The sequence below is a fragment of the Scyliorhinus canicula genome, chromosome 14 (genome assembly GCF_902713615.1).
Source record: "Scyliorhinus canicula chromosome 14, sScyCan1.1, whole genome shotgun sequence".
NCBI lineage: Eukaryota > Metazoa > Chordata > Chondrichthyes > Carcharhiniformes > Scyliorhinidae > Scyliorhinus > Scyliorhinus canicula.
Window position 1 is genome coordinate 44,997,868 of NC_052159.1, and position 26,897 is coordinate 45,024,764.

The 26,897-nt window shown below is 47.5% G+C and overlaps 1 protein-coding gene across 1 annotated transcript in view; it reads left to right on the top strand.

The window, feature by feature from the left end:
• LOC119977660 (protocadherin Fat 4-like) overlaps positions 1-26,897 on the top strand; it is a 221,533-nt gene that overhangs the window by 68,350 nt on the left and 126,286 nt on the right. The window contains exons 6-10 of the mRNA XM_038818825.1: positions 1,458-1,638; positions 12,926-13,176; positions 15,663-20,015; positions 22,323-22,427; positions 26,297-26,604. Coding sequence (XP_038674753.1) covers positions 1,458-1,638; positions 12,926-13,176; positions 15,663-20,015; positions 22,323-22,427; positions 26,297-26,604 — 5,198 coding nt within the window. The remainder of the gene's footprint in view (positions 1-1,457; positions 1,639-12,925; positions 13,177-15,662; positions 20,016-22,322; positions 22,428-26,296; positions 26,605-26,897) is intronic.

A 26,897-nucleotide genomic window follows, 5' to 3' on the forward strand; every position in this document is an offset into this window, starting at 1 on the left:
TTTCATTTCATTTTCATTTTTCATTCATTAATAATGCTGTCAAATGAGACCTACTCACAAGTACATTTCTCAGTGACATTCTGTTCAGGGTCCACAAGAACATCTCTGTTCCAGATCTCATTGATCTGGGTCAGAGCAGTTTGATTAATTGGAGTCATTGCTATCAGGTCGAGCAACTTCATTGCAATGTCGATGTAAGCCTACTTGTGACACTAATAAAGATTATTATTATATCCAACCCTCCCTCAGTACATTGTTGCTGGAGTAGGTAGTATCTATAAGAGGCACTGCCCCAACTCACCTCGTTTACTTCAAGATCAGACCCTTCCTCACTGATCTCTAACACTATGTAAGATGAAAGGTGCAATGTTATGAGAACACAATAATCTCCAACTTCCCCTGCAAGTCTCAGAGGGCGCGATTCACCCAAAAAATTTCTAAGTGTCATTTTGGGCATGTTTGAGGGTTCCCCATACCTCCACACCCACAGACATGTGCATTACCTCCCCACCCCACTAAGGACCTCACCCCCCTTTCAGGATCCCCCCTTCACCCCCCAACCTTAATGAGGTCCCTTCATACCCCTTTTCACTCCCCCTCCTTTCATACCCCACCTTTCATGGGCATTGCCCCCCTCTAGCACCTGGACACTCTGGCACTGCCAGCCTGGATCCCGCACAATGCCCCTGGCACCCTAGCAGTGCTGACTGGGCACCCTGCCAGGTTGCTGTGTGGCACTGCCAGTGTACCCAGGTCGCAGGAGGAGTGCCAAGGTGCTACCCTGCCCTTTCACCAACCACGCGGGGAGCTCAAATGGCCTCCAAGACCCTCCGAGTGGCTATTGCAGCTGGTCTCTGCTTGTGGAGATAGTACTAATTGGCACCCGAGTGAGGCTTTGCCAGTGTGGCCGGTGACTCCCAGGCACCAGGAGAATTTAGAATCACGTAGGTTGCGCAGATTTAAATGAGCCTAATAGTGATCCATATTTTGCCAGGCGCCATGGGTTGGGTGACGTGGATGAGACTTTGTGCCTGGTGCGAAGCCCGATGTGTGTCCCACCCGGAATTCACCTGGTGTGCCCGGACTGATGCCGGACACAACGCAGTGGGAAAATCGCGCTCTCGGTGTTAACATAGAACATAGAACATAGAACAGTACAGCACAGAACAGGCCCTTCGGCCCTCGATGTTGTGCCGAGCAATGATCACCCTACTCAAACCCACGTATCCACCCTATACCCATTACCCAACAATCCTCTCCCCTTAACCTTACTTTTAAGGACACTACGGGCAATTTAGCATGGCCAATCCACCTAACCCGCACATCTTTGGACTGTGGGAGGAAACCGGAGCACCCGGAGTAAACCCACGCACACACGGGGAGGACGTGTTAATATGTTTATGATCAGTAACGGGATAATATATTGTAATCTTGATCAGTTTCCTTGAATTTTCTAGGTGTACCACCACTTACTGGCTCTGGGACGGTCAAAGTAATTGTTGATGACCTCAACGATAACACTCCAGTGTTTGAGCAGAGTCAGTATGCTGTCACTGTGAGTGAAGCTGCCCCCGTTGGACAAACAGTTTTAATAATCTGTGCTGCTGACCCAGATGCTGGAGAGAATGGACAAATCAGGTATGAAAGCCAGCACAGATTTTCCGACTAACACAGAGATCCACCTGAGAAATATTACATGTTTGTGAAATTCTGAGCTCTTCATATAATGGTACCTTCCATTCATCCTTCCATCCATTTGTTAACCTGTCAATATTAACTTCAATAATTAAAAATAAGCTTTCTGCTTCTAAAAAAATGGGGGTAGGATTTTTACCCCTCCAATGGGGATGAGCACAGATGTGGGAGGACATCCTGCCATCTGAACTGATGGTTTGCTAGCTCCAACCCGCTCACGGACAATTTTGGCCGAGGCAGGATTGCAAGTGAAGGATACCCACTCAATGAAAGGTGAAGAACATTAAGGCATGCTGTCAGAGGCAGTGTAGAATTTCTAACTGGCCTCCAGACAACTTCCCCACCGGCCTCCCATCCATCTACATCTATCTGAAATATAAAACCACGTGGGATAATCTCTGTGTCTCATTCACAAATCTGAGAGACGACACATTTTGGAATGATCAAAAGCTTAACATGTTGGGTTGGGTTTTATGTGCCTAGGCTGGGTATGTTTTTGGAGGGTTGGGGAGGAGGGGGTCATGTGAAATAGAGTGGGCATCCAGCCCACCACCTTCCCACTCACCCTTGAGGTCATCCCCATAACATGGTAGGTGGGTGGGTGCTGAAATTGGCAGCCCGCCTGCCATATGTAAATAACTAAATGCCAATTGAACTTGTTAATAAGTCAATTGATCCCAATGATATTCTGCACATGCCATAGGGGCTGATTTAGCTCACTGGGCTAAATCGCTGACTTTTAAAGCAGACCAAGCAGGCCAGCAGCACGATTCAATTCCCGTACCAGCCTCCCCGGACAGGCGCCGGAATGTGGCGACTAGGGGCTTTTCACAGTAACTTCATTGAAGCCTACTCGTGACAATAAGCGATTTTCATAATACGCCTGACATGGGCAATCAGGTGGGAGGAAGCAGGCTGCTTTTTTAAAAACAATTTTTGAAGGGCAGGAAAGGGGGGGGGGGGGGGTACTATCTTTGGGGCGGGGGTGCCTTTGCACAACAGGAATCCCTCCTAAGTTAGTACCCCCTTTTCTTCCTTTCTGCCTGCTCTCCAAAACCCACCACTCCCAACCCCCCCATTAAGCTGGGAAACCCGTCCCTGCCCAATACACAGGACTTAACTCACTCTGGGATCCATTGGGCCTTCTTCTTGGGATTGGTTGCAGTCCGAGTCGTGTCCACTAATGAGCTCTCGGCACAGTCGGGGCAGCAGATTGGCCAGCAACTCCTTAGGGTAGGTGAGGGGCAGCAGTCCCAATCTTTACCAGTTTAACAGGCAAACACAACTTGTGGTTTGTAGGAGGTGCGCGTTGGGAACGCGGCCTATCGGGGGCGGAGCACCGCGGGTGGGCCGCTGATGATGCGCCAATGGCCTTGCGACTGCGCTGGCGCACGTCCCGATGATGCCGATTTTAGGGGACGGAGCATCGCAAACCGCCGTTTAACCGGCACCTGCCCCACATCCGGTGTCGGAAGCCATTCTCCGTCTCATCGCCGATCCCGATATCAGTTTTGGGCTACGGAGAATTTCGCCCTTGTATTTACTACATTGCTAACAAGGAAAACAACCGCAATTAAGATGGCAACGAAGAAAAAATTTTGAAGGAAAATTTGGTTCCAAAAGTTGCAGAACAAGTCCAATTGAGACCAGCCTGCAGAAGAGCAAAGAGTAGTCATGCCTCTCTTTGGAAAATTAGATGCTTTTGACGCTGCTACAGAAGACCGGGTACAGTATGTGGAGCATTTGGAATACGTTTTCCATGTCAATTGTAATGGAGGAGGAAGATAAAAAAAAATGTTATATTGCTGACTGCATGTGAGACCCATTCGTATAACTTGATCTGAAGCTTAATGTCCTGAATGCTCCTGACACAGAGACACTTGCAGAGCTTGTTGATCGAGCAAAGTGGCATCACCATCCTAAGCCCTCAATTATATTACAAAGGTACAAATTCAACTCCGCGAGAGAAGCCTAAGTGAGGGGGGTGGTCAGGAGCTGGGCTGTGGGATTGGAGTGGATGAGCATGGAACACCATTGCCGTAGCCGGAAAGGCAGCCTTGCAGCTGCACATGCCGCTAACAACTCACTGTGAACACGGTTCATATAGGTGTCCCCCCCCCCCCCCCCCCCCGAGGTGCTGTAAGGGCATCCTCCAGCACAACCAGTGCCACCTTGCTGGCTGGGATGGTGTGTGTAGGGTGTGATGTGTGTATATGCGACTGCAGCTTGTCAGCCTCCCGAGTCTCAATCACGGCAAATCCCGCACTGTTTTTCATTGGAATGGATTGTATTCCACGTGGCGCCGGTGCTAGCCCCTCCAAAGTTGCTGAATTGATCCAGGTTCGGCGCCAGCTTTGCTGTCATGACAGTCCATGAATTCTGCGCCAGCGTCAACACTTGGAAATGTTTGTGGCGGGTTTTTCAGGGAGTTTCCTGCCGGCTCTGCTGGCGAGTTCCCCACGTGCTATTCAATGACTTCCTGTATTGGACACTGGGGAGTTTCTCACCGGTTTAACACAAACTTAGGGTGGGATTCGCCGGCCGCGTTCGCTCGGCAACCGGAGAGTACCACCCGAGGTCAATGGAAATTTTTCATTATTGGCGTCTCACCCAAGGCGTTCTTGCGGCGGGCAGGGCAAAAGATTCCAGCCTGTAGAATTTATTTTAGCTCTAGGGCGTGTTATGTTTGGTCCTTTGTGCTTCACAAAGGAACTCACCAAACACTTTGACTTGTCCAAACCAGAATCCTTTATTGAGTCTCGTGTGGTAAGATAGGAATCTGATACAGAGCACGTTATCATGGAGTCTGCTAACTACTCCTCTGGAACTTGCACCTAGCACTGACCATTCACATGTGTGTCTTATTACCCTCTCAATCTTCTTCTGCAGATGGCCGGATGTGCCTCCCTTTATATCGGAGTCACAGATCACATGGCCTTAGTCTAGAGATCGTATGGTGTGCCTGTACTGCCACCTGCTGGTTGGGGGCCACACACCTTCCAGCTATGATATAGCCCTTTGGCATATCACCGCCGGGAGCTGATCTCAGAGATAGGGTCCCGAACTTTGAAAGGGTGCCCTGATCTCTAAGTGAGCTTGTGGGTCCCCCACAACCATGGGCAATGTCACCCCCCACACACATGGATACTATCCCACACCTCCCAACTGAGGACACCCTGTTATGGGGTCCCTGGGGTCCCCCATTTTCAGGCCCCACCAAGCCCCCTTACAGCACCTCCTCCCTTCCAGAACCCCCACCCATCACCCCCCCCCCCCAACCCCCCCAACCGTCCGAAGGCCCTAATTACCTGCCCTGCACTCAACCACCCTTCAAATTCCCCCACCCTCATTTTATGGGCATGGCCCCCTTGGCCCCTGACCCTTGGCACCACTTTGGCACTCGAGCATCCTTTCACTGGCACCCAGGCAGTGCTCCTGCCAGCTTGTACACTGTCATCCGGGCACCTTGGCAGCGCCAGTGTGGCAGTCCCAAGGTGGCAGCTGGGCAGCCCAGATGCTTGCATTCTAGGGGGAGGGACAGGGGGACACCCTGCACTGACCCTGACCACCCAGGCATCTCCAATGGCCCAGGACACCCCCCGGGTGCCATTCCGCCTGGTCAATGTTTGTGTGATCGGCGCCTGGCTGCAGCCTCCCTGGGGAGGCTGGAGGATTGAAGGAGGCCAGTGGATCCTGGGTGAGTAGGTCGTAAGTAGGTTCACGACCTAGTTCCGCAGCGTCATTTGGTCCCGCCCATTTTGGGCAGCGTTCCGACTACAACGTCTCACAGGACTCCGGTGAATCATGCGAGGTGCGGAACCTGTTGGGAGGTCCACTGGAGGCCTCTCTTGGGATTCTCCGGCTGCGTTGTGCTCTCGCCTGAGCACAACACGGCACGTGAATCGCACCCTTAGTCTCAGAAACGGAGAATCCCGCTCCAGGCTGGTATGAAGGACAATCACTAGGAATCAGGATAGCACGATTCTGGTTAGAAGACAGAACCACTACTGGCATAGCTCCAGCTGAGCTGCTGATGGGTCGACACTTGAACCTGGTAGTTCCAAAATTGGCAGGGAGGATGGAGACAAGGCAGAGTTCCCGGAAACGGAACCATGATACGGTAAACGTGGAAAGAGGATTGGAGATAGACAACCCAGTTTTTGTGAAGAATTTTGGAGGTGGACCAAATTTGCTTGCGGGGTTACAGTGGACAATGGTCCTATGAAGTGAAAGTGCAGGAAAAGTTTTTGAAGAATGATGGAACCATCAATTCACCAGACACGTGTTTCCGATGTGAATCTAGGCTTTAATCGACTTACTTCAGAGCCAGTCTGTTACCTGTCGATGAACTCGTAGTGACCCAGGCTGACTCTGGACATGGGTATTTATACAGCTGCACTAGGGGGAGGAATCGTGGGCGGAGCCAAGGGTGAAGCCCAGTACAAGTTCCTGAGTGCTCCCAGCGCTACTCCCCCTAGTGATAGGATAGCGCTACTGCGCCTACAAAAACAGTGTCACCACAAAGAAACAAACAGATCAATGTCAGAGACGGGAGCCATCCCCAGAATCAGTGTTACTGCCTGATCCAATTGTGTCAGCAAGTAGTGTTAGTTGTTTGTTCAAGGAGTGAAACAGCTGATCAGCCAATGGCAGGCCAAAGTACCGCTTGGTGTGAAACCAAGGGCGCAATTCTCCAGAAACATTTGAGTGTAGCGGCAAGTGGGAATTGCCGCAATTCAACGTTAATTGGCCCACTTAACGGGCTTCTCGTCGCAAATGAAGGCTTGCCCGCTGGTTCTCCGGCATTGCATTCGCCAGCCCCCTGCTAACAACGACGAGCAGCACTTAAGCTGCATTTGCTCAGCCTACCCCAGCCAGCTCGCAATAATGATGCCCAGGAGACCGGCCCCAAGATTCGGAGATTCTGACCGGGGAGGCTCCTAGACGCAGTGGAGGCCAGGAGGGATGGCCTGTTTCCCCGAGGACCTCGGAGAGTCAGTCAGAAGGCAGCCAGTGCTGCCTGGGATGAGGTGGCGCCGGCTGTCAGCTCGAAGAGTGGGACCAGGAGGACTGGTCTCCAGTGCCGGAAGAAGGTCAACGACCTCCACCAGGCATCATGGGTGAGTAGACACCAATGCTCCCCCCCCCCCACCCCCATCAAGGGAGCATCAACTCCCTATGTGACCTCCAAGCCTTCCTCCACCGTCTCCACCTTCAACCCCCCCCCCCCCAACCCCTCCTTCACACAACACACCAAAACTGTGAACCAACCATGTGACTAGCGATTCCCTCTCTGTGTCTCCTCAGGAAAAGCTGTCCCATAACCATCGAGAGAGGGCCCAGACTGACAGAGGGGTGCCGGACTTCAGAATCCTCACCTTCTTCGAGAAGCCAGCCCTGGAGGTGACAGGGTGACCAAGAATAGATCGGTCACCCACACGGAGGCTGCCAGATGCCGCAGAGGCGAGGAACCACCGGACTCCACCCAGGGAACCTGTCAAATGTGAGTTGTCATTGCCTTACCTATTGACCCATCCCTCTCACTGGCCACATGTCCATTCTCCCGCAGGACCTCCAGATGACGGCGACGGCCCATCCCGGGTGGACCTGGCTCCAGGGAAAATACCTCGGAGAAGAGCTCTGAGGATGCTACCATACTAGCTGCGTCAGAGCTGCCATCCCCACCTTCCAGCACAGATACACGCATCTCGGTGGAAAATGTTAGGGGTCAGGCTTTTGGGGCACAATCTGGCGAGTACCACACCACTGATGATGCACCAAGTGGTGGCAGGAACCCCCAGGCGAAGCAGCAGACAGAGAGCTGCTGGATCCCAGGACCCAGCTGGCTCCCAGCCTGTGGTACAGAGGAACCTGGAGCTGATGGACAGGATAGGGGGCAGTGGGGACATTCAGAGGGAAATGTCAGCGTCACTCCAGCAGATTCATAGCCGCTTGGAGGAGTCTCAGAGGTTACGGGCCCAGGAGATGGCGCCGGCAATGAGAGGCAGCGAGGACAACACTGTTAGGATGATGACCGCAGTGGAGAGCCTGGTGCATGATGTTGGAACCATGAGTGAAGGTGTCCAAGGCTTTGCGTAGTCACTGATGGCCATGATTGAGGGCCTCGGCAGAATTTCCGACTCGCTGGGGGATGTGACCCTGTACCATGCTGACCTTAATGAGGTTCTGCCGGACAAGTCCCGCTCTCAGATGGGAATAGCCGAGGTGCTGTGGAGCTTGTCCCAGTCACAGGTGGGCATTGCTGAGGCACTGCAGAGCATGTCCTAGTCACTGAGGAGCATCACCGAGGATTAAAAAAATTGGTGTGGACCATGGGGAGGAGCCAAATAATGCAGGGGCAGCCGGGGCTCGAAACAACTGCACCTCCATCCCAAGGTGAACCCCAGGGCCCTATGGGCACCGACCGGGAGGAGGGGGTGCCAGGTGCCAACCCGGCCCCGTTCCATGGAGTGGCAACGGCGGCCACCAGTTCCCCTGAGTTCCACCCATCTGAGGCTGTGCTTCGAGGTCAGCACATGGGACAGGGCACCATGGCTGTGCCTGTGTCACCGACAAGTGAGCTGGGGCCCTCCGGCCCCAGAGGACGCCCGCCAGGGGCATCGAAGGCCACAGGATTAGGTATGCACATCCTGGCGAAACACTGAGATGTAGTGGTAGAGCTAGGAGGGCCAAGCATGTTGAGGAACACTGAGGCACTGGGGAAGGGGAGAGGGTATGGGGGTGTATGTAGGAGGTGGGGGGGGGGGGGGGCTGTACCATTGGGAATAGGGTATTGAATAGCACATTATACATCTTTTTACACAACCATTATGGTGCCTCTGTTACTTCCTTCCGTAATACGGGCTGACCCCTGGACCCTTTGCCCATCTCTCCAGACACCCCACCCCAACATCCCCATGGCTCTTACCCACCCTCCAGCCGTGGACATGTCCCCGGTACTGTAACCCATCCCCTGGGTGTTCAGATGTTGCGTGTGTGATGTTGCCTCCCCCTGGATTGTTCAAGCACAGTGTCCAGGTATCAGGATGTGATTGGGATACTAGGCAATGACTCCCACATGCGACATGGCCTGCCCACTGACGGGAATCCACTTGGAATGTGTCAAGTGCTCACTTAACCACGATGGCCAATTCCTTATTAACGATAGTCTTCGGCCGCGCAGCCAGAGGCCTCAGCAGTTGGTGGGGGTTATGGGTGGTTGTTTGGGGCAGGCGGGCCGGGTCAGGTGTTGTCCCCAGCATGGGTACACACGATCAGGGGTTAGCATGGTGGTGTCCCGAGCGGTTGCCCCCCCCCCCCCCCCAAGTGCCTCCCCCATCCCCAACTGAGGGTCCCCAGTCCCAGGCGAGGCAATCGCAGCGACCCTTTTCTCATTGCCTGTGAGCAAAGATGGCTACTCATCTTCTCGGTTCCCCATAGAAACCCTTCCACCAGGTTCACGTTTTTGAAAAGGGGTACTAATCGGCGCAAGCGTGATCACCTGCTGGGGTGGGTGACCATGATGTGCAGCTGCCGGCATTGGACTTGGGTGAGCACGGTAAGAATTCTTACAATACCAGGTTAAAGCCCAACATGTTTGTTTCAAACACTAGCTTTCAGAGCACTGCTCCTTCCTCAGGTGAATGAAGAGGTATGTTCCAGAAACATATATATAGACAAAGTCAAAGATGCCAGACAATGCTTAAAATGTGAGCATTTGCAGGCAATTAAGTCTTTACAGATCCAGAGATAGGGGTAACCCCAGGTTAAAGAGGTGTGAATTGTCTCAAACCAGGACAGTTGGTAGGATTTCGCAAGCCCAGGCCAGATGGTGGGGGATGAATGTAATGCGACATGAATCCCAGGTCCCGGTTGAGGCCACACTCATGTGTGCAGAACTTGGCTATAAGTTTCTGCTCGGCGATTCTGCATTGTCGCGCGTCCTGAAGGCCGTTTTGGAGAACGCTTACCCGGAGACCAGAGACGCAACCTCAAACAAACCATTGTTTGCAGCAAACTACCCAGCCTTCAGAACAGCCACCACGACACCACACAACCCTGCCATGGCAATCTCTGCAAGATGTGCCAGGTCATTGACATTGATACCACCATTACATGTGAGAACACCACCCACCAGGTATGCGGTACATACTCGTGTGACTTGGCCAGCAAAAAACCACACCGACTTTAACCTGGTGTTGCAAGACTTCTTACTGGGGTGTTGGGGGGGGGGGGGGGGGCACTGAATGACAGGGGGCCATTGGATATGGGGTGGCTCCCGTTTATTGTATGGAAATTGGGCTTAAGTGGTGATAATTGGTTTCTCGCCACGCTACAGTGAGATCCCAATTTTGCCTATGGGAGCGAGCCTGTTGCATCGCAAACTGTTTGCGGCCTGGAAATAGTGGAAAGTGAAGTGCTGGTACCAGGGGAGAGTCCCAGTGAAACTGGTCCAACTGAAGCTACCTCTACAGTGGAACCTCAACCAGTTGAGCTATGTCAATCCCAGAGAAAGAGAAAGCCACCTGACACAGTGATAAACGGCATTAAAAATTGTTCATTATTGCTTATTTTTAAAAGTTGTTTAAATTATCAATGCACTGTCTAATAAACGTCTAAAAGGGGGAAGGATGTAGTAGCTAGCCCCTTTAAGGGGGCATGCATTGGAAAGGTCATGTGACCCAATGACCCAATGCAGAATGAGCGTGGAATCTCTGTGCAGAGCGCAGAGGTTTGCAGCCTGTTATGATCCGAGTTCTGAGAATGAAGACAACGATTATAGTGCCCTGTATATAGTTTGAATTCAGAATAAACCCATTGTTGTTAGTTAGCTAACTGGTGGTTATCAGTTATTGCATTGACTGCATGGCTTCACTTCATTTAGAAAGATCTAAAAAGCACCATCTGTAAATACTTCAGAGTTGAGAAGAAACTTCCATTCTAAACACATGAAGGAAAAAGGAATAGACGATAATAGGGTTTGATAAAGAAGTGATTTGTTGGAACAGAGACTCTGGCATCTGGACCTGTAGGGCGGAACGGTTTCTGCGCTGTACACTCTGTAGTTTTATGTGGTCACTTCCAAACACTTTATCAGACTTTGACTAAGCTTAATAATGCACATTGCATTGATAAGAATCCAATCGATTTTAATATGAAGACAGCTGTTTCAATAAATTAATTTCTATAATTTTACTCGAATTGAACTCTTATCATTCTCCTTGTCTCAGCATTATTATCCTTCAGCTGATTGGTTAGCATATTTTTCAACACTTCTGTTCAAGCCAATAAAAGATGTGCTTTGGAACTGGTTTCTTTGTTCATTTCTAAAGCACAGACACACATGTAAGCACACATGTACACACACACAAGTATACACATACACACACATGTACAAATGTACACACACTCACAAGTATACACATACACACACATGTACAAATGAACACACACAAGTATACACATACACACACATGTACAAATGTACACACACACATAAGCATGCACATACACACACATGTACAAATGTGCACACACCACACACAAGTATACACATACACACACATGTACAAATGTACACACACACATAAGCATGCACATACACACACATGTACAAATGTGCACACACCACACACAAGTATACACATACACACACATGTACAAATGTACACACACACGCGCGGACACACATACATATACACACAGGCGTACACACTTCCAGAACCACATTTCCTTACCCTTTAATCTTCTTAGATTCAGTCAACTGACCCGACTGTTCAACCCGGACTTATATCCTTCAACTGCAGGCTATAACTTGCTTTTCGTTGACTAGTGCTTACTCACATTAAGAAACCATCTATGAATTCATGTAGTCAAATGTATCATATTTCCTAGGGAAGGTGATCGCATTTCACTATTTATTATGTTATATGTGTTGTCCATGCATATAAACATTATTATTACTGCGTTGATATATTTTGTGTATATGTTGCATAATCCGACAGCTAACAAGAGTTTTCCATTCCCAACCATACATATCCATATAAAATGGGTGGTCAGTCACTGATAGTGTGCACGAGTTCCAGTCTGCCAGAACTCCACTCAATCTTAGTGGATTTCTCAACGTAATTTCCATTGGCCAATGAAGCAACTGTGGTAAATGAGATATTTAAAGACACGTGGACATCTTACATCAGATTTTCCATCTCACCTGCCTTAATTGCATGTTGTCATATCTTCCGCTACATAAACTCCTATTTTACTGTATCTAGGATCTTGAGAAAAAGCAGAAATGGATTTTTAAAATAATAATAATAATCATTATTGTCACAAGTAGGCTTACATTAACACTACAATGGAGTTACTGTGAAAATCCCCTAGTCGCCACACTCCGCCGCCTGTTCGGGTACACTGAGGGAGAATTCAGAATGTCCAATTCACCTAACAAGCACGTCTTTCGGGACTTATGGGAGGAAACCGGAGCACCTGGCGGAAGCCCACGCAGACATGGGGAGAATGTGCAGACTCTGCACAGACAGTGACCCAAGCCAGGAATCGAACCCGGGTCCCTGGCACTGTAAAGCAACAGTGCTAACCACTGTGCTACCATGCCGCCCCCTGCTCCTAGATTAAAATGTTTTTTTAGACTCCTTACAGCTCTTTTCAGTTTGTTGTTTTCTTCTTGGGGTCATTAACCTTTAGCCTAGCACTACGCTATCGCATATGGTTGATTCAATTAGCACTTATTGTCCTGATTACCCTCTGCTAGTGACCTACTATTGTCCCTCTTTGTTTCTTTAGTCAGTTCAAAGATGTTCTTCCTCCTCAGCTTAATCTCCTGAAGTAGCAGATTTGGTTCTGCAAATCCACACTTCCCTGCATGGGGAGGCAACTAAAACAATTCGAGGATGCCTTTGCCTTTAAGCTGCCTTTAAGACTTTTAAATCCATTCCTTATCCACCAATGGTCAAGTTCTAAATCAGAGACATTTACAATGCCTCAGGCAATTCCAAACTGCTTTGGACCATTGCTATTATGAGAGACACTAAACCAGTGATGCCATTTCCACCCCATCATAATATCAGGTGGGGATCGCCCCAGTGGAAAATCCGGAATATAAAGTTGTATTAAAGGGTAACTTCTACTGAAGACTTTTAAGAGAACAGAAAAGCTATTTTAAATAGTAAATATTACAGCTAAATTGTTCAGATTGTACTCATTTCATTTCTAGTTACTCAATGGAATGTGGAGAGTCTCTGTTCTCTATTGACCCAATCACTGGGGGAATTGTCACTACTTCGGACTTGGACAGAGAAGTCCAAACAAGTTACACACTGATTGTTCTAGCTACCGACAGAAATTCCACACAGCCCTTGTCCAGTTCAGCCTTGGTGTTCGTCACAATAGAGGATGTAAATGATGAGCCACCTCAGTTCCTCAATGACCCATACGTCGCTAATGTCCCAGCAATTCTAAATGAAGGTAAGTTCCTCAAGTAAATCTACATCTCTATATGAAACAAATACCTGTCCATTACTTCAGTCTTTGGTAGTTCCTTACCGATGCTTTTGTCTGGCCTTATGATATAACTCTCCTCCCAAAAAGAAATTTAAAAAGACAATTTGGACTTGTGTGAAGATGCCTTTAACATAGAAAAGAAAATCAGTGTAAAACACTTCCAAGGGATGTAGTCAGAAATGAAAACTTAAAGCAAAGAGAGAGGGTATATAAGGGGCGCGATTCTCTGCTCCCCACGCCGGGTGGGAGAATCGCGGGAGGGCCGGGCGTATCACGACACGCCGCCCTGGCACCCCCCGCGATTCTCCCACTCCCCCCAAAATGGCGTGGCGCGGAATCTCCGCTCGCCATTTTTCACGGCGACCGGCAATTCTCTGGCCCGGATGGGCCAAGCGGCCTGACGAACCCGACTGGTTCACGCCGGCGCCAACCACACCTGGTCGCTGCCGGCGTGAACATTGCGCGACAGGTAAGTGTGGGGCCTGTGGGGGGCGGAGGGAGGATCGAGCACCACGGGCGTGCTCAGGAGGTGACTGGCCCGTGATTGGTGCCCACCGATTGTCGGGCCAGTGTCTCTAAGAGACGCACTCTTTCCCCTCCGCCGCCCGGCAAAATCAAGCCGCCATGTCTTGCGGGGCAGCGGAGGGGAAGACGGCAACCGTTCATGCGCGGGTTGGAGCCAGCCAACCTGCGCATGCATGGCTGACGTCACTTAGGTGCCGCCGGCCGCGTCATTCTCGGCGCGCCGCTTTGACGCAAGCGTCAAGGCCCGGCAGCCAAGTTTCTCGCAACGCCGCTCCTAGCCCCCCGAGGAGGGGAGAATAGGGGGCGAGGAGCGGCCTCCGACGCCGGAGTGAAACACTCCGGGTTTCACTCCGGCTTCGGCACTCAGTCTCCCTTTGGGAGAATCGCGCCCGAGGTTTCTTAAAGGAGGGGAGGGAGGTGAAGTGGGACTTCCAAAGATCAGGAACTAAGTGATTGAAAGGTGGGGGTTGGGAGTGACGTGCGTGAATGACACAGATATTCAGAGGAAGAAGATCAGAGAATTCAGAAGCAATTGAAAGGCTGGAGGAAGTTGCCGATACAGGCAAGACTGTAGGAGGACATAAAGATATGGACACAAATGTTAAATTTGAGCCATTCATGAATTGAAAACTGCTGTATGCTAACAGGAAAGAGATTGGCCGGCGAGTGGAATTTGGTGCATCAAAGGATGTACATCAAAGTGTATGGAGGTGGTGGTAGGCTTCCTTTGGAAGAGAGCAGATATGGGACAGAAGCACAGGTCAAGTCCAAGCAGGACTCTAAGATCACAAACAGTCTGGTTAAAGCTGAAATGATGACCAGGGAAGTTGATAATCAATAATTAGGGAATGGAGATCAAGGGCCAAATGCAATGCCTCAGTATTCCCAATATTTAGCTGGAGGATGTGTCATGGGCCAGGGCTTAGAAACTCCAAAATGTATTATGAAATTCACCTGACCTACAACCTTTATGTTGAATTTGACTAAGATGGGCCTTCACTGCAGGTGTGATTCATCAAACTTCCTAAACACTTTAATCAAAACAAAGTTTACTCTAAGAATGTAGTTAACAGCTAAGGTGGAATTCATTAAGTGACATATACATAGATTACCGTAGCTGTGTGGTGTCTTTATTGATAAAATGGGATTAAATCCCATTCAAGCACTTTCCTGCCCACAGTTGGTCTTTGTGGGATTTTCATGATGAGAATCTCACCTCCAATAGCTGCTGGCCAATCAGATTGCTGGTTGCTCCTCAGGCCCAGCAATGCCATTGGGAGCAGGGCCCACTGTTGTTTGTGCAGGAGGCCCAGGACGAGGAGCAGCCACGGAGGTTCCACGGAGTGCAGGTAAGTGGGGTTGTCTTGCTGGGGTCAGTCAGGTAGGCTCCGGTGAGGAGTGGGAGAGGGGTTTGAATGGTGGCGGGGGGAACTGCCAGCAGGGCAAGCCATTGCCATCAGTAAAGCCCTCCATGAGGCACAGAGGTACATGAACATGAGGCAACCCCCACCGTCCTCACTCCATGAGCCTGCAGGCAGGTCATGGAATGGTAGCCCTTCAGTTAATAATTTTGTAATAAAATGCTTGTCTCATTAATAATAATCAGGAAACTACCCAATTGTCATAAAAATATATATTTGGTTCACGAATGTACTGATTTGAGGGGAGAATGTACTTTCCTCCTACAGGCGAGGGAATCTGCTGTCCCTAACTGGTCTGGCCTACTAATGATTTGAGTCCCACAATAATGTGGTGGATTTTTAACTGTCCTCTGAAATGTCCAAGGAAGCCATTCGGTTCAAGGGCAATTAGAGACGGACAACAAATGGTCGCCTTGCTAACAATTTTCACATCCCAAGAATGAATAACAAAAAGAACTAGTATGGATATATTTTTGCTGAATCTCTGCCTTTAACTCCCAACAGGCTCTGTTGTTTATGCCGTGACAGCAAAGGATGGAGATGCTGGGATAAATGCTGACCTGCGCTTTTCTCTGTGTGGTCCAAATGCAAACAAATTTGTTATTGATCCGCGCAGGGGTGTGGTTTTTGCGCAGCGGTTTTTGAAAGGACCAATGGATATTATAATAATAATTAATGTAACCGATGGAGGAGAAGATCCAAAAATGGACAGTACGACAATTACAGTACGGTTTCAAAGTACCAATGACTTCCCGCAATTATTTATGGATAACAAAGTGCATGTCTACCCTGAAGATCAAGCAGTAAATACTGTGATTTCTAAGGTCAGTGCTTTAGGCAAAGAAAAAAGAAAAGTCAGCCCTATTCTCCTTTATCTTGCAGCAGGCAACTTTGGAGATGTGTTTCAAGTCAACCAACTCACAGGGGAATTGATTATAAAAAAAGCACTGGATTTTGAGATTGTAAAACATTACACTCTTTGGATTGAAGCCAGGGATTCAGGTTCACCACCATTCTCTTCCTACGCCAGAATAGACGTCAATGTCACAGATGTAAATGATAATTTCCCTGCATTCAAACAGAGAGTGTACAGATGTGAAATATATGAGAATGTTCCAGCCAGTAAAGTTTGTACTGTGTCTGCAGCTGATTTGGATTCTGGTCTGAATGGGGTCTTAGAATATAGTATTTTTGATGGAAATGCCAACGATGCGTTTAAGATCAATCGATCCAGTGGAATCATAAGAACTGCTCGGATGTTAGACAGGGAACAGATGGCAATTTATACTTTAATTGTTAAAGCGAAAGACAAGGGACGCAATTCCAAAACAGGCACAGCAACAGTCATCATCTCTGTTTTGGACAGAAATGACAACGCTCCTCGGTTTTCACAAATCGTCCTTGCACACGTTGTAGAAAGTGCTCCAGTGGGCTTTATCATTGTACAAATTACAACCACAGATGAAGATATTGGTGTGAATGCTATTAGTACCTACAGTATTTCAGATCAGACAGGAAGTCTGCCATTTGGTGTGAATCAAATCACTGGAGATTTAATTGTGACAAGACCATTGGACAGAGAGACGACAGACCGGTACATTTTAAGAGTACATGCCAATGATTCAGCATGGGATGTAAACACAGATGTCACCATCTTTGTCATTGATACAAATGACAATGCGCCACAATTTACGGAGTCATTTTACAGTGTAACTATTCCAGAGCCTAAAGAGAAAGAAATGTCTGTTCTGCAAGTATCTGCCACTGACCCTGATTTGGAAAGCAATGGAAATGTTTTCTACATCCTTCAGTCTCCAAATGAGTTCTTCAGAGTGAATGCAACTACTGGCGCAATCTTCACTAAGCAGTTCATTCCATTTAAAACTTCAGATAACCCCAGCACCGACCAGAACAAAATGGAGTTTACTGTCATTGCCTCAGACCTTGGTGAGCCACCAAATCTAATTGAGACAATTGTGGCAGTTACTATTGTAGCTCGTAATGAATATTCACCGATATTTTTGCCACACAGACAGTTGATTCCAGTTCCTGTGAATTTAATGTTTGGCACCAAGGTGGCCAAGCTAATTGCAGTTGATGAAGACTTGTATTCAAATGGTAAAGTAGAATATTATATCACTGGAAATAATGGTTCATTTCTTTTTGGCATTGAGCAGGATAGTGGTTGGATTTTTGTTGCTCACTCTTTAGCTTCAAGCCTAAATAAAGCATTCACTGTATCAGTAGCTGCAGTTGATGGAGGTGTACCACCTCTCTCTTCTAATACGGTAGCCAACCTTGTGATCACTGAAGAAAATCAATTTGCCCCACAATTTTCTACCCTGCAAGAGAGTTTTTCTATTCCTGAAGATCAGTCTTCTGGATCTGTTGTTGGTAGTATTACTGCCTCTGACCCTGACCAAGGGATAAATGGCCATATCATGTACTCCATAATAACTGGCAATGATGGAGCATATTTTACGATTGGAAACACTACTGGTGTGTTAACTTTAGTTAGGAGTTTAGATTTCGAAATGGATTCTGATTATAGTCTTTTGATTTATGCCCAAGACGGTGGATGGATTTCGAAGACTGGTTCCACCACTGTTGTTGTACAAGTTGAAGATGTCAATGACAATCCTCCAACATTTTCTGGCAATGTGTTTTTTGCAACTGTACCGGAGAACTCGCCCTGTGGCACCACAGTGTTTAAAGTGAATGCAACAGACAACGATTCTGGAACCCATGCTGAGATCAATTATGCTTTTGAAGATGGGCACACAGAAGTGTTTTTTATAGATCCACAGACTGGAATAATAACTGTGCAAGAAATTGTAAATTTTGAGTTGCGTCAGTACTATGAATTAACTGTCAGAGCGTTTAACACTCATGACAGTGATCAATTCAGCCTAGCTAAAGTGTATGTTAATGTTACAGGAGTGAATGAATATATTCCTCGATTTGCTAAAACACAGTATAATTTTTCCATTTCAGAGAATGCACTTAAAGGAACTGTTGTAGGCCGTGTGACTGCGACCGATTGCGATCTTGGTTTTGATGGCGTGGTTAACTACTTACTTGTAGGAAAAAGTAAAGAGAGAGGTTTCCAGATTAATGAAAACACTGGGGAGGTAGTTGTCTCTGATAATATGAAACAGCGCAGGGGCAGTCACGTTCTTCTCCGGCTGCTTGCCAAGAATACTGGAAGAATACATGGCTTTGATGTGGATGAAGCACTAATTGATATTATTATTCTTGATGATAATGATGCCTCAATTTTTACATCTGCTGTCTATCAGACCCATGTTAGAGAAGATGCACTTGTTGGCACTTCAGTCATAACTCTGATGGCTGATGACTCAGGCACCATTCCAGAATGGAATCAATTGGAGATTAAAATTAAAGACGGAAACAAAAATGATTCATTTTCTATCAATTCTCGAACCGGTGAAGTATTTGTTGCATCTTCACTTGACAGGGAGGCTGTACCATTTTATAACATGACCATCATTGCATTTGATAGAGGGGCCAGCCCAGCAACAGCTAACACACGGTTGATCATCACAATTGATGATGTGAATGATAATGGTCCCATTCTTGTTAATACTGAAGGGTATGTAATGGAGAATCAACCTCCTGGCACACAATTAATGTCCCTTAATGCCACGGATCTGGACTTACCCCCCAATCAGGGGCCATTCAGTTACCAGCTAGCAGACAATTATGCCAGCAGTTACTTTACACTGTCTCCAGCTGGCGTTTTGTCCACTAAGAAAATGATTGACAGAGAAGTTATTAGTGAGCTACATTTGCCTGTAATCATGCATGATTCTGGAACCCCACCAATGTCTTCAATAAGTATAATTCATATTCTTGTTCTAGATCAGAATGACAACCCTCCTCAGTCTAGAAACCTCTATATTCAAGTCAATTATTATGGCAAATATTTCCCCGGTGGCAGTTTAGGCAATGTGAAGCCAGAAGATCCAGATGTATCAGATCAATTCAACTGTAGCATAATAACCGATTCCACCACCAGTTTTACTATAGAAGCAGACACCTGTCAATTGCAGTCTGGAAAACAGCAACACGAGGAAGACTTCAATCTTACAGTTAAGGCAAATGACGGTATTCACAGTACTGTCTTCAGCAATATTTATATAAAATACAGCCATTTTAATAATGCCACAATTGACAATAGTGTTCTTCTTCTAATTACCCTCCCCATCAAGGAGTTTCTGGACAAAAAATATCTGCATTTGATCAAGACTATTGACGATCTCCTCAGCAAAAATTCCACAAAACTATATGTTTTTGGAATGATGCCCATGAATGATCAAGTTCTCTTGATGACAGCTATTAAAACTATCCATGGACAGCATCTATCTGGAAGTACACTAATCAACTTTTTTACAGCTCATAAAGAATGGCTTAGCACTCATATTGGAATCACAATTTCTGCAGTTGCTTATGATCCTTGTGCAACAAGTCCTTGTCACCATGGTGCTGTCTGTACAAAGCAGATTGGCATCAACTTAGAGACTGTAGCTCTAGAAAGTTCTTCTGTCATTTTTCGGAGTCACAGTCTGATGGGTCCTTTTAACTGTGTCTGCCCAAATGGGTACATTGGTCAATTGTGTGAGTTGGGCATTGATGAATGTCAAGCTGTCACGTGTAGTAATTACAGAACCTGCTTGAACTACCCAGGAAGATTCTTTTGCTCTTGCCCTGAAGGTATAACGGGCTCCCTTTGTGGAACAGATATAAATGAATGTCAACAAAACCTGTGCCAAAATGGAGCTACTTGCCTTAATTCACCTGGAGCCTTTCTATGTATATGTCCTCCAGGTTATACAGGTAATAATCACAATAGCTAAGCTTTTTTAAAAATAAAAGACAACCAAAGCTAATGTATAAACAGAATATTTAGTGGCAAAATTATGTGATATAATAACTTTGTTTACAAAATATAATTTTTGCACAGTGGTAAGTTCAGACTTTGACCACACTGGAAGTAGATTCAAACCTTCTTGTTTCAACATTAATCTATCGTGCTTCTTTCCTTGCATGTACAGTTTCATTCTATTCTGCTTAATTTAAATACTTCATCATTATGGTCAAGTACAAATAGTATATAAATGCCACATATTGTCTTGGATCACTTCCATATCTTTCACTCCACCTACATCCCCCTTCTCTCCTTGCATTTCCTTTGGAAAATACTCTTTCTAGATCCTTCAAAACCTCCCTTCCAGATTGTTAATTCCTACATCTTCCAATGGTAACTCCGCTGCTTCATTGAGTCAAGCACTTCCTCTCTGTATTCAAAGACTCTGGGCTGGTTTCTCCGCACCCTCGGGCTGAAATCGCGGCTGGTGCGGGAGCGGAGAATCTATGTTCATGCAAGAAATCGGGACTGGCACTGGTTCATCGATTCTGCGGCCCCGAAAAGCGGCGTAGCGCCGCGCCATCTCGAATCATAGTCAGAGGCCCGCTCAGCAATCCCCTGCCCCTGACCGGCCGAAGTCCCGACGGTGTGGAACTAATGCACTCCAGCCGGTCGGAATACTCGCGTGGCGGCTGTGGATTCAGTCCGCAGCCACCCTGGTCGGTGGGGGGGGGGGGGGGGGGGGGGGGGAGGCCTTATAGGCAGCTGGGAAATGTTCGTCACCGTTTGAGGGTCGGACGTGCAGCCGACCGGGGGTCTCTTTCTTGGGTCTGGCTCCGCCATGTAGCACGGCGCGGCCGCTGAAGGCCACCGGTGTGCGCAAGAGCGACCTCTGACCCGGAAGTGCGAGGGCCCTTATCTGCAGAAAAAGCTGTGAGATTTACTCCGGGTCTCTGCGAGTCCTCTGCAGGGCTGGAAGTTTTTCTGGCATGAAACTCCACCGTTTTGACGCTGGCGTCAGCACTTAGTCTCAAAATCGGAGAATCCAGCCCTCTATTCTCAGTAAAACAATCATTGTTGCTCTATCATGTCCCCTGTACAGTCCTCACCATCACTCTCTCAATTAATAGCAAACTCAAACATGCATGTCCTACAATTGACCCTGCCATTCATTGCCAGATCTGGCTTGACCATGTCAAAAACTATTTTATCCCATTCTTTTCAATCATGACCATCTTCTATTCCAGAATCACGATGGGCAAGCTCTTTTTCTCCATGACACACAATGTCACAAATTTTTCTCTCTCATCTGTTCATCCATCTTTGCCACAAATACAAAGTGCGAGAGGCTAATGAATTCCTTCATTATCAAGATAGAGACCATATATACAGATCACTCAATTGTGTTTGTTCCGAAGCACTTGGCTCATGTCCCAACCACTTTGGTGCTGATTTCTATCTTCCTATATTTCCTCCCCCATCAGACTCTACCTTCAGGAAGGTTATAAGATCCATCTCTGAGTTTCTTGATGTTTACATAGAACATACAGTGCAGAAGGAGGCCATTTGGCCCATTGAGTCTGCACCGACCCACATTAAGCCCTCACTTCCACCCTATCACCAGAACCCAATAACCCCTCCTAACCTTTCTTTTGGTCACTAAGGGCAATTTATCATAGCCAATCCACCAAACCCGCACGTTTTTGGACTGTGGGAGGAAACCGGAGCACCCGGAGGAAACCCATGCAGACACGGGGAGAACGTGCAAACTCCGCACAGACAGTGACCCAGCGGGGAATCGAACCTGGGACCCTGGCGCTGTGAAGCCACAGTGCTATCCACTTGTGCTACCGTGCTGCCCCTCTTGTCAAGCAACTTCTGATCAATCAATTTGCCTTCCTGATCCTAATTTCAGTTAATATTTTCAATGTTTCCCCTGTGTTAGCCACTGTCAATCTGTCCTTTCAAAGCAAAATCTTCAAATGTGTTTTCTACATAAATGCAATTCTCCCTCCAAGAAGTTAGACCTTAATACTACACTTGAGCCACCTTCTGTGAATTAGAAAGAGTGACCAGAAATTCTGTCTGATATTTCATAAAACTTGTATATTATAACCCCCACACACCTCAGTTAAGTGTTTCACAATACTTCTGTCGTTTCAAGAAGATTCACCTTCAAAACTGCATTCCCATCAACATGTTAAATATATTTTGAAATATGTTTTTCAGGGAGTAGACTAGATTGTGCTCAATAATATAACAGAGATTTGTTCCAGGTATATTGTGTCAAACCACTATAAACTACTGCGTAATGTCACCTTGCCTGAACCACGGAACCTGTGTCAATCTTCCCAATGGATACAGTTGCAGATGCCAATTTGGTAAGTACTGTCTTCTTTCAAAATTATCTTTGAGTGATGAGTCGTAGATGTTGTCAGAAGTAATGTTATCATAGAAGGAAGATTATTCAACCCATTGTGTCTCTTCTAGCCCGCAGTCTAGAATTAGAAGGCATCAGGCAGAATTTTATGCTCCCCTCTAGGCAGGTTTTTAGGCGGGAGTGAGGGAACATAAAACTGAATGGACAGGAATCCCCCAGAAACCTGCCCGCCAAACCCCAGATGCAATTTCACATTTTGTCGGGCAGGATATTTATTGCTCAATTCTCGTGCCCTGAGGTCATGAAGAGTCAACCACGTAGTCTGAGACTGAACTCATAGATGGGCCACGTCAGCTGGGACACTTGTGAATCAATTGTTTTTTTACAATAATCCATCAGATTTCGTCCTCATTGAGCTGATCTGGCAAGGTGGGATGGTCTCCCTCTGTCACTGGCGGGTCAGGTACAGGCGGTTAAAATGAACGTGTTGCTGGGCAGCACGGTGGCACAGTGGTTAGCATTGCTGCCTACGGCGCTGAGGACCCGGGTTCGAATCCCGGCCCTGGGTCACTGTCTGTGAGGAGTTTGCACATTCTCCCCGTGTCTGCGTGGGTTTCGCCCCCACAACCCAAAGATGTGCAGGTTAGGTGGATTGGCCACACTAAATTGCCCCTTAATTGGAAAAAATAATTGGGTACTCTAAATTTATTAAAAAAAAATGAACGTGTTGCTGCGATTTCTGTTTATTTTCCAATGCCTGACGATTTTGCTGACGCGGGCATTTTTAAGAGAGATTGAAGGGATGATTACCTCATTCATATGGGAAGGGAAGGTGATCAGAATTAGAAAGGTGCTACTACAGAGGGGAAGGCAGGCAGGGGGTCTGGGTCTTCCGAACCTGATGCATTATTACTGGGTGGCGAATGTGGAGAAGGTACGGAGCTGGGTCAGAGGGGTTGACTCCCAGTGGGTCAGAATGGAGGAGAGTTTGAGTATGGGGTCGGAATTGAATGTGCTAGCAACAGCGGTGCTCCCAACGGCCCCTGGGAATTACTCAGGGCGTCCGGTAGTATTGATTCGTTGAGAATTTGCAGGCAGTTTCGCCAACACTTTGGGTTGGGGACAGGGTCAAGGGAAATGCCAATTCGGGGGAAACCACAGATTTGAGTCAGGGAGGTGGGATGGAAATTTTCAGAGATGGGAGGAAAAAGGAATTAGGATGCTAAAAGATTTGTTTCTTGGGGCTTGGTTTGCAGGATTGAAGGAGCTGGAAGTATTGGCTGGAGCAGGGGGAAATATTTAGATAAATGCAGATTTGCGACTTTGCCAGAAAGGACAACAGAGCTTCCCGATAGAGCTGGCCTCCATATTGCTGGAGGAGGTGCTAACGACAGGGGGACTGGAAAAGGGGGTAGTGTCGGCGGTTTACGAGGCTATTTAGGGGGAGGAGAAGGCACCGCTGGGAGGGATCAAAGCAAAGTAGGAGGAACAGTTGGGAGAGGGTATGGAGGAGGGTTCTGGTGGGAGGTGCTCCGGAGAGGTTGGGGTTGATACAGCTGAAGTTGGTATATAGAGCACACCTCACAAGGGCGAGGATGAGCCGGCTCCTTGAGGGGGTAGAAGATGTGTGTGAATGTTGCAGGGGGCCCCACAAACCATGTTCATATGTTTTGGTCCTGTCGAATATGGAGGATTACTGGAAGGAGGTTTTTAGGGTAATCTCTAAAGTGGTGCACGTGAAACTGGACCCAGGCCCTCGAGAGGCCATATTTGGGGAGCCGTACCAGCCGGGGTTGGAAACGGGTGCGGAGGCAGATGTTGTAGCTTTTGCCTCGTTGATCGCCCGAAGGCGGATCCTGATTGGTTGGAGATCAACCTCTCCACCCTGTGTCCCGGCGTGGTGGAGGGATCTGCTGGAATTCTTGACTCTTGAGAAGATCAGATTTGATCTGAGGGGAAGGATGGAGGGGTTCTTCAATTCATGGGCGTTATTCATTATGCACTTTCAAGAATTGGATTACATCGAACATTGGTGGGGGGGTTGTTAGGAGGATTGGAGGGAGGGGAGCGGTATGTGTTAATGGTGACTGTGGATGATTCCCGATTCCTTTTTGTTATTTGTTTATGTGATGATGTGGGCTGCTGTTTGGGGCTTGGTGGGAGGATGGGATTATTGCTGTTGATATGGGAATGAAATGAAAATCGCTTATTGTCACAATTAGGCTTCAATGAAGTTACTGTGAAAAGCCCCTAGTCACCACATTCCGGTGCCTGTTCGGGGAGGCTGGTACGGGAATTGAACCGTGCTGCTGGCCTGCCTTGGTCTACTTTAAAACCAGCGATTTAGCCAAGTGAGCTAAACCAGCCCCTTGACATTGCATTCGTCACTGATTATTGTTTATTGTTGGTGGGTGTAAATTTTGGAGAAAATATGAAAAAGGAAGAGAATAAAAATATTTTAAGAAAAATTTCATCCTCATTGATGCTAACGCACCGATTACAGTATTTAATTTCATAACATGGTTTGGCCAATTTAAGCAAAGTCATCTCGTTTTGAATAGTTAAGACTATTATCATACCTAGCTGGGCTGGATTTATACCCTGGGTTGAATTCTCCGAAATGGAGGCAGGGTGTCCGCACCGTTGCGAACGCTGTCGCGTTTCACGACGGCGCGAAACGGGTGCGGGAACTACCGATTCTGGCTCCCATAGGAGACCAGCACGGTGCTAGAGCGGTTCACGCCACTGCAGCCTCCATTCCCAGCGCCAACTGGGCGCCGCGCCAACCCGCGCACGGGCGGGGGACTTCCTCAACGCGCCGGCCCCGACGCAACATGGCGCGGGGGTTCAGGGGCCGGCCGTGTAACAAAATAGGCCGGGGCTGGAGAGGCTGGCCTGCCGATCGGTGGACCCCAATCGCAGGCCAGACCCTATCGGAGGCCCCCTCCCAGTGACGGAGCCCCCCTCCCCACAGAGTTCCCGCTAGCTGCGAGCAGGTGTGGACAGCGCCGGCAGGACACTGCCGCACGGCTGCTCGGCCCATCAAGGTCGGAGAATCGGCGGCCCGGCTGCGGACAGCGGCCCACGACCAGCGCCGCACCAAACGCCCCAGCGCAAATGGCGCTGATTGTCCGCTCCTCTGAGAATTGCGTGCTGGCGTCGGAGCGGCGTGGCGCGGTTGCGGCGATTCTCCAGCCCAGTGCAGGGCTCGGAGAATCCCGCCCCCTGTACCCTGAATTAATGGACAAGGATACAAGACACTCATCACCCAATCTGCTATACAGGTACTAAAGTTCCTGAGACGTTTAGTTAATGACTTTTTTGAGGTATTTGATCAAGTGAAAGACATTTCTACCCAAACGGCATGATGTTGGTGCACGTTGTGAATTTGATTAAACACTGTTGAACACCAAAATGTGTATATATATATCATCAGCTTGCAGTTCTGGTGCTGTACAGTCCACCATTATACATTGAAAGTTTCATTACACAACAGCTAATTCCACTGTAAAATAACTGATCAGGATAGCATGTAGGCAGTTTCACAAGATTTCAGCAATGGGAATGGGATGATCAAAACATCAGCACAATATATTTATGCCGAAAAGTTTATGCACGAAAGTGTTCAAAGTTATTTACTTGTCAGTGGCAAATCTTGAATAAATGCTTGGGGTCTATCGAGGGCAGCCATACCAAACCACTTAGCCGATATTGCTTTCGTGTAAGGATTAAACCCCCACTATATATTGAAATGCTTCTGTTTCCAATACATCAGAATAAACATTTTTCCCTTTGCCAATGTAAATAATTCAATGGCTTTGTCCTTCTACTTATTTTTTCCAATATGTTATCCTGTCTATTCCCATACAGGTACAAGTGGGAATGAATGCGACGGGAGAAGCCTGGGGTTTGAAGAGCTCTCCTACATGGAACTCCCTTCTCTTGATCCTAGAAACAACATGATTTATGTGGAATTTGCCACAATGAAAGACAATTCCCTGCTCCTGTATAACTATGCCAACAAAGAAGGTGCTGAGGGAGAATTTCTTGCACTGGAACTTGTAAATGGTAAAATCGAGTTTTCTTATAATCTTGGGGATGGAACTGTTCGCCTGGTAACTGATCAGCAAGTAGCAGATGGAGAGTTTCACAAGATTTTTGCAACAAGGATGGGAACGGTAAGAATATTTTCACAATATGATCGATCTATTCACCTCTACCTTACAAAAAATTATCTTTGCACTTGCTTCCTTTAAGAACGTCTTGACTTCTTTTGTCAGGTATATGCCATACCTTTTAGATCCATTTTTCTGATTAAATATTCCCACATGTACATGTATAATGGGCTTTTCCTACTTAAATTCCAATTTGGCAACTGAGTAAATGTGTTGTCAAAATCTGAGCTATTCTCCTGAGGCTTGAGAGCTGAGAGAATCTTCTTCTCACTTCAGTAAATTCTCAGCTTTATATT